The sequence below is a fragment of the Callorhinus ursinus genome, unplaced genomic scaffold (assembly GCF_003265705.2).
Source record: "Callorhinus ursinus isolate GAN/ISIS: 27379988/994484 unplaced genomic scaffold, GSC_fseal_2.0 scaffold3, whole genome shotgun sequence".
NCBI classification, from domain to species: Eukaryota; Metazoa; Chordata; class Mammalia; order Carnivora; family Otariidae; genus Callorhinus; species Callorhinus ursinus.
The window spans coordinates 4,747,692-4,763,759 of record NW_027397065.1 but is presented as its reverse complement, the minus strand read 5'-3'; the positions used below and the strand labels follow the sequence as shown (position 1 = coordinate 4,763,759).

At 38.0% G+C, this 16,068-nt stretch overlaps 1 protein-coding gene across 2 annotated transcripts; it reads right to left on the bottom strand.

Moving 5' to 3' along the window:
- Positions 1–4,776: 4,776 nt before the first annotated feature.
- LOC112819666 (RNA-binding protein 4B-like) lies at positions 4,777–7,938 on the bottom strand. Of its 2 annotated transcripts, none has more exons than XM_073887738.1 (2): positions 7,474–7,938; positions 4,777–4,843 (listed from the first exon to the last, which is right to left on the bottom strand). In XM_073887738.1, exons 1-2 carry the CDS (start codon positions 7,883–7,885, stop codon positions 4,788–4,790), a joined length of 468 nt encoding a protein of 155 aa, XP_073743839.1. In that variant the 5' UTR covers positions 7,886–7,938; the 3' UTR covers positions 4,777–4,787. The 2 variants fall into 2 exon arrangements, with proteins under 2 accessions (XP_073743839.1, XP_073743833.1); XM_073887732.1 differs by lacking the exon at positions 4,777–4,843 and adding an exon at positions 6,966–7,150.
- Positions 7,939–16,068: the final 8,130 nt, after the last annotated feature.

Here is a 16,068-nt window from a genome sequence, read left to right as displayed (position 1 = left end):
TATATATATATATATATATATATATATGAATCTTTGAGATGATTTACCTTAAAAGCTCATTTTACCAAATGATAAAACTGGGTCTACAAATGCCAGCTTTCTGAAGTTGCTGTTAAGTGGCAGAGATGAAAATAAGGTGCAAGTCTTTTGGCCTCAGGAATTAACAGTTTGGATCTGCTTAGGGTTTTGTCTCAAAGAATCACCCTTTGATTCATTAGCTCATCTAATCACAGAACCTATTTAGGGGAGAGGAAGAGGTCTTTGTTCTTTTTAGAAGGACTTTCTCTATCATCAGGGCTTGAAATTTCATTTTCTCTCCACAGCTCGATAAAATTAAATTTAATTCTTTGTCATCCAAACCGTACTGGCACAAAACAGAGCTTCTTCTTAACCCTGGCCTTGGTATCTCTGATCCTATTTTATTGTTTCCTCAGTTGTCCAGGTTGTTATATGTTCCCCCTTGCACTGTGGTGTGTCTCCTAATTAGTCTCTGCACCTGGTCTTTGCTTAGTCTTTTCACTCACAAACCTTCATTCGACTAATTTTAAACACAAATGTCATTGAAGCTATTTCCCATTCTTACTAGAAAAAAGTCAGATTTTTCTCCATTTAGGTGTCCTAGTCCTCTATAATCTGACTTTGTCCTCTTTCCTACTCCTTAACTTAAAATATTTCCTACTCTAGACTAATCTCATTCTCTCCAGAAGGCACGATGCTTATTATCAAGTTCTTACTGTCTACTCAGAATGTTTTCCTGCATTCCTTTCATCCCAGTCTTTGTTGAGGTAACTTTAAAACTCCATGGAGCCAGGATGCTTAGGTGGCTCAGTCGGTTAAGCGTCTGCCTTTGGCTGGGGTCATGATCTCAGGGTCCTGGGACTGAGTCCTGCATCGGGCTCCCTGCTCAGCGGGGAGTCTGCTTCTCCCTCTCCCTCTGCCTGCAGCATTCTCTGCTTGTGCTCTCTCTCTCTGACAAATGAATAAACAAAAATCTTAAAAAAAAAAACTAAAACTAAAACTCCATGGAGCCTTCATCCAAGGATAATATTCCTCATTCTTTTTTTATTAATTATAATTTATTAATTTTCTTCTTTATAAAGCACAATGGTAGAATGTGGGCTTTGGAAACATGCAGATGTTGCTTTGAATCCTGACTCCAATACTTATCTATGTGAACCCGTACTCTGATGCAATCTCTTCACTTACGAATTGGGGAGGACAGCACTTAGTTCTGGCCTTTGTTTTCAGAATTAAACAAGGTTAGTATCAACTCTCTACCACACTGTTGGCAGGAGGAGAGGTTGGTGTCAAGTATAATCCCAGTGTTAGTAAGAGGAAGCCTGCATAAATGGTTGCTGCCAATTCTCACCATACATATTATTACCCAGTTAAATTACTGCTGTGTGTATATCATGTTTCTCTAACTAGGGACCCTATCTTTTGTGTATCTGCTCAGGTCTATGATTTTTTGATACTGGAAGGAATATTAAAACTGTTTTCAGGGGCACCTGGGTGACTCAGCCAGTTAACCCTCTGCCTTTGGCTCAGGTCATGATCCCAGGGTTCTGGGATGGGGCCCTGCATGGAGCTCCCTGCTCAGTGGGGGTCTGCTTCTGTCTCCCCCCCTTTTCGTGTTCTCTCTCTCTCCCCTTCTTGTGCTCTCTCTCTGTCAAATAAATAAATAAAATCTTAAAAAAAAATGGGGGAGGCACCTGGGTGGTTCAGTTGTTAAGTGTCTGCCTTCGACTCAGGTCATGATCCCAGGGTCCTGGGATCAAGCCCCCCATCAGGCTCCCTGCTGGGCGGGAAGCCTGCTTCTCCCTCTCCCACTCCTTCTGCTTGTGTTCCCTCTCTCGCTGTGTCTCTCTCTGTCAAATAAATAAATAAATAATCTCAAAAAAACTGAAAAGAAAAAAAAAAAACCTGTTTTCACATGGTCTAGTACTGTCCCCCATGGATACAAGTAAATAGCATAGCTTTTCAGCCTGTTTCTTCATCTGTCAAATGGAAACAATAATATCTTGTGATCTATATTAAAAGAATTAAGAAATACTATATTCACAAACACGCTTTAAATTATATATTTGTAGGGGCACCTGGGTGGCTCAGTTGGTTGAGCGTCTGCCTTCGGGTCAGGTCATGATCCCAGGGTCCTGGGATTGAGCCCTGCATCGGGCTCCCTGCTCAGCAGGAAGCTGCTTCTCCCTCTCCCTCTGCCTGCCTCTCTGCCTACTTGTCTCTGTCTCTCTCTGTCAAATAAATAGATAAAATCTTTTAAAAAATAACTAAAATTATAAATTTGTATGCAATTTAAAGTATTATTGTTATAGTTAATAATGACTATTTTAATAAGAGAAAATAAATATTTTAAGAATATTGAATAAAAGGAAGGAACCCAATGTTCAAGATTATATTGCTACCTTAGGGGTCAAATGATACACAGGGAAAATATTAGGGCCTGTTTTTAGCTAGCTGAGATTCACTTAACATGGTAGCTATACACAATTCTTAAATGCAGTAATCTCAAAGATTGTTAGTAACTGATTTGAAGTCACAAAGCAATGTGCATATATATCAAACCTTCATAGAGTACATAGTGGAGCAATTCTCCACAGAACTTCTTCCTTTAACTCCAGTGTAATGATTGATGCCCTTTTTTCAGGATGATCCTTTACTGCTATAAGTATGTTAAGAAATTTTGCAGAAATGATGAATGCCCCACTTTAAGCATTTTGTACAGAGTTTTTGTGATGAATCTTGAACCCAGTGGTGGCTACGTATATGATAGGAATAGAAGAACCATAAAGAATATTAAATATGGCCCAGGCCAATAGTCTGGTTTATGTTATAATTCTGAAAGTGGAGCAGGGTAAAATTTTAGCACTTTTGAATAGGATAATAATGCTTAAGACAATCAAAAAAGAAAATGATATGGAGATTCTGCCTTTTCACAAATATTTTTTGACCTCCTAGGTACTAGGAATTCAGTGGCAAGCACCACAGAGTTCTTAGCCTCATAGCATTGTTCTCCTAGTTAGGGAAGTACAAAAGAAATAACTCAATCAACAAATACATAATACTATGTTAAATGGTCTGAAAAAAAAATAAGGTGAGGGAAGGAGATCAAGAATGCTGAAAGCAAGAATTTGGGCTCTCTTAGATTGGGCTCTCGGCCTCTCGAGATGGTGTCATACGAAAACCACTCCTACTGAAAGGAAGGATCTGGCCATGCAAGACCCGGGGAAAGAGCCAGACATTTCAAAGTCCTGAAATGAGATTTCGGCATTTTTTTTGAAGAATAGCTAATACTCATTAAATTCTCTCTCCTCAAAAAGTTTTCCGTATCTGTTTCCTACAATGAACCTGACTGCTTCACCAGAAGAGCAGTGATAAAAGATCTGATTCAGAATATGTTTTGAGAGTTGGGCCAAAAGTTAGATAAGTTGTATCTGGGGTGTGAGAGAAAGAGAGAAGTGAAGGATTACTAGTGGGTTTTCAGTCCTAGCAACTGGGTGAATGGCAACATCATTTACTGGATACTGAAACGAAGTTGGGAGGTTTCTGTTAAGTTTAAGATGCTTCCTGAATCCAAATGGAGATGCAGAGTATGCAGCAAAGCATAGGAGTCTGGGTTCATTAATGATTTTTGGAGCCTTTTAAATCTCTAATCTTTTAAAAATAAATAACTTAATACAGAGAATTTCATTGCTGCAATCTGATTTTCAGTAAGATGTTCTGGATGATGCCTTCTGCCAATTTAGCAACAAGAAGAAAAAGAGTCAGAGAGTGAATTATTGAAGACAATAGCTTTAAAGAATTGTGCCTAAAGAAGCATGGCTGGAAATACACTCAAAACTTTTAGCAAACATTTTTTAGAAATAATTTACTCTACTGAAGTGAATCTGGATCCTGCATTTATGTTGTACCTGTCTTTATAAGTAAATTGCAAAATATCCTGTTAGATTTTAAACTACCTCACCTTCTCTAATTTCTTGAATTTTTGTAATTCAATAACTAGTGCTCAAGAAGAAATGGAATTAAGTGTATCAGTCAAGGTTCAGCTGAAGACAATAAAAACCACTTTAGTTTAAGCAAAAAGAGATTTAATATAGGGAACTGGATACTTACACAAAATTATTGAAAGGGCTGGAGATACAGGCTCTAGGCTAAGTTTATAGGAATTATTTCCAGAAGAGCATTGCAATAAAAAACAAATTTATAGTACTTCCTATGGTACAGGAATTATTTTACATTTTTACATATATTAACTACTTCAATCCTCAGTAGGCATTTTTATCTAGTGACTTGTTCAATATCACACAAGTAGTAAATGGCAGATCTGGCATTTGAATCTGGGCAATGTGGCTCCTAAATCCGTGTTCCTAATCACTGGATTCTTGCCTCTTTAGGCACTGACCTAGCCTAGATAAGTGGTTATCTTTTGTCTGCCAAGATCAAGAACTTAAGGAATTAGGAAGTGGCTTCCCAAACGGCTGGGTCTAGGACCATACCGTTTCAATCCCATCTATGCCAGCAAAACAAGTGCCCTGTGAGTTGTAAAACCAGGGTCCAAACACTGGCATGTCTGATACTGCAACCAGGAGAAACACAGAAGTGGGACCTGATGGTACTTCATTTCAATTACTGAAGGAGTGAGTCGGCTTGGTGAAAGCTTGATGACTCGCAGAACCAAATGGAAGTGTGATATCACCTTTAGCTTTCCAACCCCTTGATTTCTGTAAGACTACAAGAGACACAAATGAGCTTACCTGCAGTGAAAGCCACAGCTAGGCATAATACTGTGTGGATAAGGTGAGCTGAAAACCAAGGCCAATATACAGCACTGTTCAGGAGGAGAGAGTAAACTTTATGTTTACAATTATAAATGGTTCTACATTTTCTTTGATGTCAGAACAATTATGACACATGGACATGTCACATCTTCAAATTATCCTGACACAATATGCACAAACTTGTTACCTTCTGAGTATTTCAGCGCTCTGCCAGCCTACTTCTACCCCTTGGCTCCTTCCTCCATCAACAGGACAAAGAGAGTTAGGCAGTGTTATAAGGCGGATAGAACTGTGCACTATACGTAGCTTTTTGATTCTTATTTTCCTGGTTGTATTAGGTACAAAATAAACCACTACCCTCATATGTTATCCTTTCTTTCCCCCGAAATAATTCTGGCTTCTTCTGGCTGACAGTAAAGGAACATAGATATGTATACTGAAAAGAGTCTTCCTAAGTCAGGATCTATTGCAGCTTCTCTATTACAATTGTAAGAAGATACCAAGAAACTATAATTAATAAAAACCAGTGAAGTTGATACAAACTATCTTAAGGTTGTGATTAGAGTCCTTCTGTGATTGTAATATGAAAGGACATGAGCTCTGGGCTTAACAGTTTAGCTCTGGGTCCTCCACTTACCTGCTGAGCAATTTTAAACATGTTCTTTTTTTTTTTCCTTAGTCTAAGTTTCCTCAATCATGGAAGGAGAATAACACCAGTCATTCCATAAGATTGTTGAAAATCATAAGAGATTTTCTGCAGAATAAATATTGCAGAATATTTTTTTTAAAAATAGGAAATAGAATGGGACAGCTTTGATTCAATACTTGTGAGCTCTATGACCTTGAGCAAGTCATAAAATTTTGTAAACCTATGTTTTCTCATTTGTCAAATGGGGAAGTTAAAAGTAGAAATTTCATTGGGTTCTTGTAAGATTAAATGAAACAACGTAAGAGATGTACTGGATTTTATGACTTCTAGGTATAAAACACTCATTAAATGTTAATTATTAATTGACTTCAGAGAAGATACACAGACTTCTGTCATTTCACTGGAGTTCTAATATTTATAATCATGCATATTCTGAACAAAATACTTGTTGGAATATTCCAAATTCATGGCCTGCCTCCTCACTGAGCACTGCGTTCCTGATCCATGGCTCTGTGTAATTTATTTTTTTCTTCTGGTAGGCTTGAATTGGATCTAATTCCAAGTCACTTGTTTGGCTCTCTTAAAGTACATTTGGTAATAACTATTGATAAAACAAAATTAAGACATTGGCATTTATAATGAAGAAACTTAGCAATGAGGATAGGAAGAAAATGCAACTCTTCAGGCAGAAGAGAGAAGAAAAATTTAAAAAATGAAGAAATGTCACTTTAAGAAAAACATACTCTTGGTGTTTGGTTTCTTTTTTTTTTTTCTTTTGACCAGTGACACTTTTCTTTAATAATGCACAGCAATACCACGACACAGTGCACCCATTACTTGGGGGAATGATGATCGGACCTCCAGCTCTAAGAAAGGTCCAATTTAAGGGAAATAAACACCCAAAACAGCAGCAATGACTCTTAACAAGAGGAGTACTCAGGAAAGGAAGCCGTAACTACCTTATTTGGGCTAAAAAGGTTGGAATATACTTTAAAAATATACAAGGAGTTGAGGGAGTATCCCATAACTTGGAAGTAGTTACAAACAAAGGGAAAAGGCTCTTTTTTGATACTGGGGACACAAAAGGGAGGGGTGGAGGGGTGGGAGAAGAGTCAGCAACTCACCATGGTTACCACACTCACCCTTCCCGATTGCCACTCTAGCCATAGGAGCTCAGATCTTAAACCAAGAAAAGATAAAACCTTCTATATAAAGGGACAATCCATACCATTACTCACGCTGCCCTCCAGGCATACTAACAATCTAGCCAATGCTCTAAGGTTAACCCCCATCTAAATGCTCTATTCACCAAGGATGTTAAGAGTCCACCCTCCAGTACAGTGAAAAAGCATTGCCATTATTGGCCCCCAAACCCCAATATCTCCTCCTCAGAAACTTCTAAAAATCAGGCTTTTATTCTGGAGGGGCCTCATCCTCCACAAACAGAACCTCTTGGTAAAAGCATTAACAGAAAACCAACAAGAGCGATAGCCCTTTAAAGACACCAGTCATCTAAAAACTAGTTATTTAATGATTACTTATCTTTAATGGGAAATTATGAGTTGGGATGGGGGGGTGGTTTAACAGGGATTCTGCTCCCCAAAGTGTTGCTTAGGATGCTCTTGCCAGATTCTTTTTATGTAAAATGAGGTATAATGCTGATACTGGGCTGAGGCAATAAATTCAGAGTGAACCAATGATATATGCTCTACCAAGAAAAGGGAAAAAAATTAAAAAGACAAGATAATTGGGGAAATCAAAGGAAAGGATTTCTGTGCTAACAGGCATAAAAGTCTTAGGAGTTCCAAACTAAAGCCATGTGGTAGACACTGATCTAACTACGGTAAAGCCTCTAAATCCCATGTATTCTCCATGTATTTTAAAATCCATGTATTTTAAGTCCATCACCCATAATGCTTCACCATCAACACCAACAGCTGTATCTCTACCCCAAACCCCTCCCTTTACTTATCCAACCTATTTTCTGCATACAGCCTGTGTTCAGCCCTCTTCCCAAAGAGGGTGGTTCACCTTGAAACTCTGTGCTGTCAAGGCCCCTGATGGCCTCCACTGCATCCTCTGCCCGCTCCATGTGTACGAAGGCATAATCTTTCACGATGTCACATTCGATGACTGGACCATACTCCTCAAACTTGGCCCGAAGCTCTTTGTTGGTACAGGTGGGGCTGATATTGCCCACATGCAACTTTGTGGAGGCTTTGCTCTTATTCTTGCTGGCTTCCACGGTGATGTTCACCCCGTGCAGCTTGTAGTGGTGCAGGTTGCATATGGCATCCTCAGCTGCCGTCTTGTCCTCTATGTGCACAAAGCCGTAGTTCTTAATGATGTCACATTCCAGCACCTTCCCATACTGCTCAAAGAGTGAGCGGATCTCCTGCTCTGTGGCCTCCCGGGGCAGGTTTCCAGTGAACAGCTTCACCATCTCGACACAGCCCGCACGGAAATCAGCAGGGGCTCTTCCTCGCGGCGCAGACGCTTCTCTGGTGTTTGGTTTCTAACAGCAAAAGCCATAAAGGAAATTTTTTTTTAAATTATTGCTAATTAGTCCAGAAAAATCTTAGAAGCTTGACCTCATTCTGACTGCTATAGTGACTATTTGGAATGCTGAACAGAATTGTTATGGTTTACCTATTTCAGAACAAAGATGTGCCCTCAAGAACATGAGATAATACTCCAGTTTCAGTAATTCCTAATTTGAAATTAGGACTAACTATTTTTTATATTTCCACTGCTGGGAAGAAGGTAGATCAGTATGAGTATTGATAAGTTTGTTAGCCCTCAATATCCTTTGAATTTTTAGTATTACTTAGACTCTGGAACGGTTAATCTAACACACACACACACACACACACACACACACACACATGCTGACATTTGGTAAGTGAACTTAATATTCACACAGCCAAATTTTGACTCATTGCTGCAGAAAAAGATGTTAGTGTTACATGGATGTTGGCTTTCTGTTATTTATATTCATTTAAAAATAAAAATAAAGCATAGCAGATGTGTTAGAGCCTGAAATAGATAATGGTGTGCATCAAACACATTCTTAATTAAGCTATTAATATTGCCTTCATGATTTCATATAGGTACTTGGAAGCTATGAAAGCCGAGACTAAGAAATCTGAATAATGTGAAAAAACTGTGGCAGCTAATTGAATTCTGGAAGTCCTTAAGTTGTTCATTAATGCTGTAGCTGGAAACTAAAATATTTAATGTATCACTTATTATGGAAAAGAAATTTCCCACTCTGTGGAACTGTAGCACAGACAATACCAAATTATTTCAAAGGACAAAAAAGAGATTCTGCCTAAGTAATAGTGAGTGAAATTCTCTCTCTCTCTTTCTAACTTAAAGGAGAAAGCATGAAAATGGGCTCAAAATAAGTGGATTGACACATTCAATCTCTTGGACAAAAATCAGGAGTTTTATTTCTATTCCTTTGTTCTAGATCAGAAATGAACCTGCCATGTACCCATGTATAGGGATGAGAAAGAAGTTCTTGGTTGGGAAATCCTAGTTGTTTGTGAGATTTTTGAACCTTTCTCATGCTAACATGAGAGGGATTTATAGCTCATATTAAGACAAATTTCCTGACTGCACAAGGATAATAGAGGAACTGTTCACTGTCTATGGTGTTTCTAATTTAAGGTTAGATCTGCAGGGTGAAGCCTATTAGCCCAGGGTAGGCCTTTCCATCTTAAATGAGATAACAGATCATTATGAACTCTTTTTGTTTGAAATTTAACCTACAATTTTATTATTTTAAACCCCTCTAAAAATTGTAATTAAATAGTCATCAAGCTACCTTCTTTTGCTGAGGACAATGACATAATTTCAGGGCAAGTGTTTATCAATTTAAGACTATTAATTGATTTGTTATAAATGAATATATGCTTTACCTTCCTTAACACTCCTCCAAGCCCATAACACGAAGAATTAAACTGGAATGAGTTTGTGAAATTGTGAAAAAATTATCTGAAAATGGTCTGGACCCCTCCCTTCTCTTATCCCTCTGGAAATTATTTGCCACAGAGCAGCACAAATGATCTTATAACAACATAACCATTAATATATCATTTTTCACTTAAAACCCTTTAAAAGTGTCTCATTGCATTTAGAATAACATTCACTTTCCTTACCAGGCACTAAAGGTAGGTAGTACCTTTATCTCAGTTTAGCTTTTCAGCTCTGTCAGCAGTGTCCCATTTGTTCAATATTCTCTAACAACACTGTCTTCCTTCTATCCTTAGAACATATGACTCTCTCTGTCCCAGGACCTTTGCACATGCCATCCCAGCTGCTTTTCCCCCACTTCTTACATGCTTAGGTCTTTCTCCTCCTTCAGGTCTCAAATGAAGGATCACCTCCTTTAATGAGATCCACCTGTCTTAGCTTCTTTTTTGTTTACTTACTTTATGCCATTATCACAATTTATAAGTATTTTATATAACTGTCTGATGATTTTTAAATTATCTGTTGCTACTCATCCATACAGTAGAAGCATCAAGAACTTGGAAAGAAAACTGCCAATCTTGTTCACTGAGAACCGTGCCTGGTACACAATAAATAAAACCGGGTTTGTCCTACTCAGTCCTATCCTATACTTGTTATGCTACTTTCCATCATTATAAGTAATTCTTCCTGCAGGGATCCAGTTTGGAAACTTTGGGAGTGCTATCATTGGTCAGCTATAGTAAATGAAATGACAAGAGAGCTGAATGGTTTCAAGCACGGGTTTATAACAAGATTCTCAGGCATCGGTTAGTAGAACACGTGTAACTGCAGAGGGCAGTGCTGTCTAAAGTGCTGCGTAGCAGTCCCCTGACTCAAACCCAATGTTTATTTCACATTCTGTGTCCTTTGATGGATCCTCTAAGATACTTTCCTTACTGTTTTGGCGACGTGTTATGCAATTACACTTTGGAAATGACATTTCTTATGAGAAATATCAGAGTTTTAGCCATGGATGCATCAGAGTGTTTCTTAAATTAACTGAATAGCCCTTTGGAAATGATTCTTTGAAAAATCGTAGATACTTTCATTTGGTTCTAACTTCTGACTTCACTTCCTTTAATCTCTTCTTTAAAAAAATGCTTTTGGGATTTAATCAGATTTAGCGGTAAGTAATGCAACTTCCAAGCAGCTTCACTAATTTTTAGAAGGTTAAAATAGATTTCAAGTCTAAAAGTGCTTTTCCTCATGCTCTTGCCTATAAATTTTCTGGCCTCTTGCCCTCATCCCATCCACACTGTAACTCTGCCAGATTAAACTCCAAAGCCTGTCTCTGACCCTGTCACTCTTTTCTGAACAACCTTTAAAGGTGCCTGACTGCTTAGTTAGTATTACTTAGTTGTTTTTTTTTTTTTAAGATTTTATTTATTTATTTGGCAGAGAGATACAGACAGAGAACAGGTAGGCAGAGAGGCAGGCAGAGGGAGAGGGAGAAGCAGGCTCCCCGCCGAGCAGGGAGCCCAATGTGGGGCTCGATCCCAGGACCCTGGGATCATGACCTGAACTGAAGGCAGCCGCTTAACCGACTGAGCCACCCAGGCGCCCTGTTATATTACTTAGTTTTTAAGACCTTCCACATGTTGCCTGAAATACCTGTCCAATCATATTCTAATTGCTTCCCTAGCTATTTGAAAAGTCTTCAGACCTACCCAGCACTGCCCTTCCCCCATGGGTTTGCTTGTGCTCTTAGCAACTAGCCAAACTTGCATCAGGGAGGGATCCTCTAAAAATCTGGCAGAGAACTGAAAGACCTGGGTTTCTGCCATTTCCTGGGTCTCAAATTTACTCTATGAATATTGGGAAAACTGCTTTTACTTTCATGACCTATATGATTGAATAAAGTCCCTGATATGAGGAGAGAGTGCTCCTTCGTAGGGTGCTGATCAGAGAAAGGTCTGAGACGCTAAATGCGGGGAAGGTTGGGATTAGTTGTTAGGAAAGTGGCTTGTCCTTGGTACCTTTTTCAATATTTGACTCTCATTACTTATCACTATTTTCTATTTCTCCTATGCCCTTCAAAAGTACTTGTATGTGTGTGTATGTATACATCTCTATCTATAAATGTCATGTAGCTTTGTATGTCACATTTATTCATGTGAGATAGTCAGAGGATATTATGTTACCTTTTCTGGGTGTATTTGTATTTCAGCTCCAGTGAAATTGGGAAAAGCAAACATTTTATTTACCAATAACAGAACACATAATATTAATTACAAATTGAAAAGGTGTTTTTTTATTCTTTCTCTCATCCCTTTTCTCTTCTACCTCCTTCATTTAGACAGAACATACTTTTTCCTTACTGATGAATTGTACCATTAAGCAGTCACATATATGAAAGTAAGTGTAGGGTAGTACAGAAGCATTTTAAATATATTATTTTTATATATTATCTACCTACCTACAATCTATCTATATACTAGAAAGGCAATGCATTTGTATGACTAAAAAATTAATAAAATGTATACAGCAAAATCTTTCTTCTATGAACTCCATCTACCCACTTTCCACCCCACTACAAATAGGTAACCATGGTTATTGCTTTCTTCTCTACTCTTCCAAAGGATTTTATGCATATACAAGTAAATATAAATATATTTGTCTTTTTCCTCTTTTATATACATGGTACTATATCTGCATTTTTCATTTAACAGTGTATCTTGGATATCTTTTCATAGCAGTATGAAAAGCTTTCTTGTTCTTTATAGCTGAGTAGTATTCCAAAACACGGATATAACATAATTTATTTAATAAGTTGCCATTTGTGGGCATTTAGGTGCTTTCAGCCTTTTACTAGAAAGAGTAACAAGCAATGCTGCAATGAAAAACAATTTTCAAAAATTATTTAATATGTTTGCAGCTATATCTGTAGGCTGAAATTTCACTCCTAAACTATTATATTAGTTTTCTATCACTGCTGTAACAAATTGCCACACACTTACCATCTAAAAACCAATTACATTGGCAAATTCCCTTTGCCTTGTAATATAACATTTATAGATTCTGGAGATTAGGCCATGGACTTCTTTGAGCAGCTATTCTACCTACCATATTAGCTTAGCCCTTAGTGTGTATAGTGTTGGATAGATTTTTAGATTTGTCTGCCAATGTTTTTTTTTTTCCCCCACAGTCAAATTTAATACTCTTTACTTTTGGGTTGGTGGATTTTTGAGTTGCTGTTAAGCTCAACTCTTAATTATTCTGCTATGTTTTATTCCAGAATATTAATTGTCTCATTTACAAATTTAAGAATTTAATCCACTTAGAAGTTACCTTACCATAAAATGTGATAGAGATCCACCTTTTCTTTATCCAGATGGCTAGTTAACTGTCTCTATATAGCATTTTCTAATTTAGAGACTCTCAAGACATCCATGAGTGTTTAATGACTCCCTAAAATATCAGCAAACTTTTCCATGTATATGATTTTATTCAAAGGGATGGGATACTTACAAAATAATTTTCTCACTGCAGAAAGAATACCAGGACCAGATTTAGAAACCTAGGTTCCTGACTTTTGCATAGTGGGAACTAAAACTCTGAGTCTGAGAATTTTCCCCTTTAAAATAAGAGAGGTGTGATTACATGAATCCCAAAATTCTTTTTAGTGTCTGAAATATGTACTTCACCAAACAAACTGACTTTAGTGTAATTACTTAAGGCTTTTGAAGAGATATTTCCTCAAACCAAATGAATCTAATGGAGAAATGGCATAAAAATTTTGCATATTGGAAAGATTAGAAGTGTCTAATTACAAACCAAATTTTTTATTGTATTAGATTTTAATAACTGAAACATTCAGTTTCAGCCAAAATTTCCACAAATAGCAAATTTCAGCCTATAGCTGCTACTGAACTGGCAAAACATACACACACAAAATCCAACCCAAAACCTGCCATGGATTTATTATTTTTACTTTTGATTTTGAAGCATTTTTAATATGTTGAACATAATATGTTTAATATTATGAAGTTATCATGGGCAGCACTTTTAGTATATGTGCTGCCAAAGCGAGCACATGGGCAGCACTTTCAATTGTTTAACTTGTATCTTGCTCTTTCCTAAGGAAAAGAAGTGTACTGACAGTAGTTGGCAGCCTAAAAAGAGCAGGTCACTTTAACTGTTAACCTATTTCAGATTATCCTCATAGTAGAAAAAGAGATTAAATTCAAGTCATTTGGATAAAACTGAGATGTGTTCTATATCCTAAGGATTCTAGCTGTTTAATTTTAAAAACTTGTGGGAGGCGATTTTATAGAATATTTGTACCTTTCATTTATTTTCCTAAAGATTTTATTTATTTATTTGAGAGAGAGAGAGAGAGCACAGAGGGACAGTAAGAAGAGGGAAGCAGACTCCCTGCCAAGCAGAGAGCCCAACATGGGACTCAATCCCCAGACCCTGAGATCATGACCCGAGCTGAAGGCAGACACTTAACCGACTGAGCCATCCAGGCGCCCCTATTTTTACCTTCTTGAATTGAAAGACAACTCAGAAAAGAATAAGAGTTAATGAAGTTTCTGATCTTCAATATAGTCATTTACTTAGTGCATTATTAATATTGACAGTGCCTTCAAAATGTGCCAAGTCATATTGCTCATGAACTGCCCAAACATTTATTTAAGCCATGAATAAAAAAGTCTACCTTAGAGTAGGGGAGCAAGATGGCAGAGGAGTGGGAGACCTAAATTTCATCTGGTCCCAGGAATTCAGCTAGACAGCTATCAAACCATTCAGAATACCTACAAACTCAACAGGAGATCAAAAAAAGAATAGCAGCAACTCTCTGAACAGAAAAGCAACCACTTTCTGGAAGGTAGGACGTGTGGAGAAGTGAATCCTAGATGATATTCGGGAAGATAAAACGCATGGGGAGGGATCCTCCATCAGCTGGCTACCGGCAAGTGATAGAACAGTGGAGCACCAAATCGGAACTTTTAGAAGTCGGCTCTGCTGAGGGACGTTGCTCCAGCGGCTAAGCGGGGGATGGAACCCTCGCGGGACAGTGTGGTTTCAGGATCCTCGAGGTCACAGAAAAACTGGGGGTGACTGAGTGTGGCAGAGCTCCCAGGTATCAGAGCAGGGAAGTTGGCTGCAGAGACAGAGGCGAGGAGTGGGCTCTCAGCTCGGGGTTGCCATAAACCATGATCCGTGTCACAGTCGGGCCACTGCTCTTCCAGCAGGGATCCAATAAGCGGCAGATCCAGGGAGACTCTTGTTACTCCCCCAGGAGGAGCAGCCTGGGAGCATACCGCAGGGACCTGCTGGGTTTGGAGACTCCACATGGTGTTGTGTGCTAGAGATAGAAACGCTCGGTCAGAGGCCGGGTGAGCACGGAGTGAGGCCAGAGACCAGAGAGACGGGAGTGATTGACTGCTTTTCTCTGAGGGCGCACTGAGGAGTGGGTCCCGGCACTCTTGGCTTCTCTAGGACCAGAGACTGGGAGGCCACCATTTTCACTCTCATCCTCCAAAGCTGTACGGAAAGTTTTCAGGAACAAAAGCTACCGAGAACAAACCTGAGTGGATTATTCAGCCAGGTCCCTGGCAAGGGCAGGGCAATTCGGCCTCAGGCAAAGACATTTGAGAATCACTACAACAGGCCCCTCCCCCAAAAGATCAGCAAGAACATCCAGCCAAGACCAAGTTTACTGATCAATGAGAACTGCAAAATGTCAGTGCTAGGGGAATACAGCACACACAATTCATGGCTTTTTTCCCCACGATTCTTTAGTCTTTCAAAGTTAATGTTTTAAATTCTCTTTATTTTTTCTTGTTATTTTTTTTAGTTGAATTTTTCTTCTTTCCTTTTTCAATCAACATCAATTCCTTTTTTTAAATCTTTTTTAATTTTTCATTTTTACAGTCATATTCTATCTCTTCATTGTATTGAACCTTGTTTTTTTATGTATATATATATTTTTTTTTTCTTTCTTTAAAATTTTGGGATACAGTTTCTTCTAACAGACAAAAAATTCACTAAATCTAGTGTATGACACTGTACTAGTCTCCCACCTGATCACATTCTCACTTTTTAAAAAAATTTTTTTCATTCTTTTTTCAACCGATTTCTTATCAATTCCTTTTCAAAAATCCTTTTAATTTTCATCTTTACAAGTCATATTTCATCCCTTCATTGTACTTACCCTTATTTTTATATATACATTTGTTTCTCTTTCTTTGAAATTTTGGGAGGAAATTTGTTTTAACAGACCAAAATACACCCAAAATCTAGTGTGTGGCTGTTATATTCACCAGCCTGATCATATTCTTTTTTTTTTTTTTTCCTCTTCTCCCCCCAGTTTCGGGTCTCTTCTGATTTGATTACTGTATATTTTTCTGGGGTGGTTGTTACCCTTTTAGCATTGTTTTAGCATTTTGTTCTCTCATTCATCTATTCTCCTCTGGACAAAATGACAAGACAAAAAAATTCACCTAAAAAAAAAAAAAGAACAAGAGGCAGTACCGACTGCAGGGACCTAATCAATACTGACATTAGTAAGATGTCGGACCTAGAGTTCAGAAGGACAATTATAAAGATACTAGCTGGGCTTGAAAAAAGCATAGAAGATACTAAAAGAAAGATACATAGAAG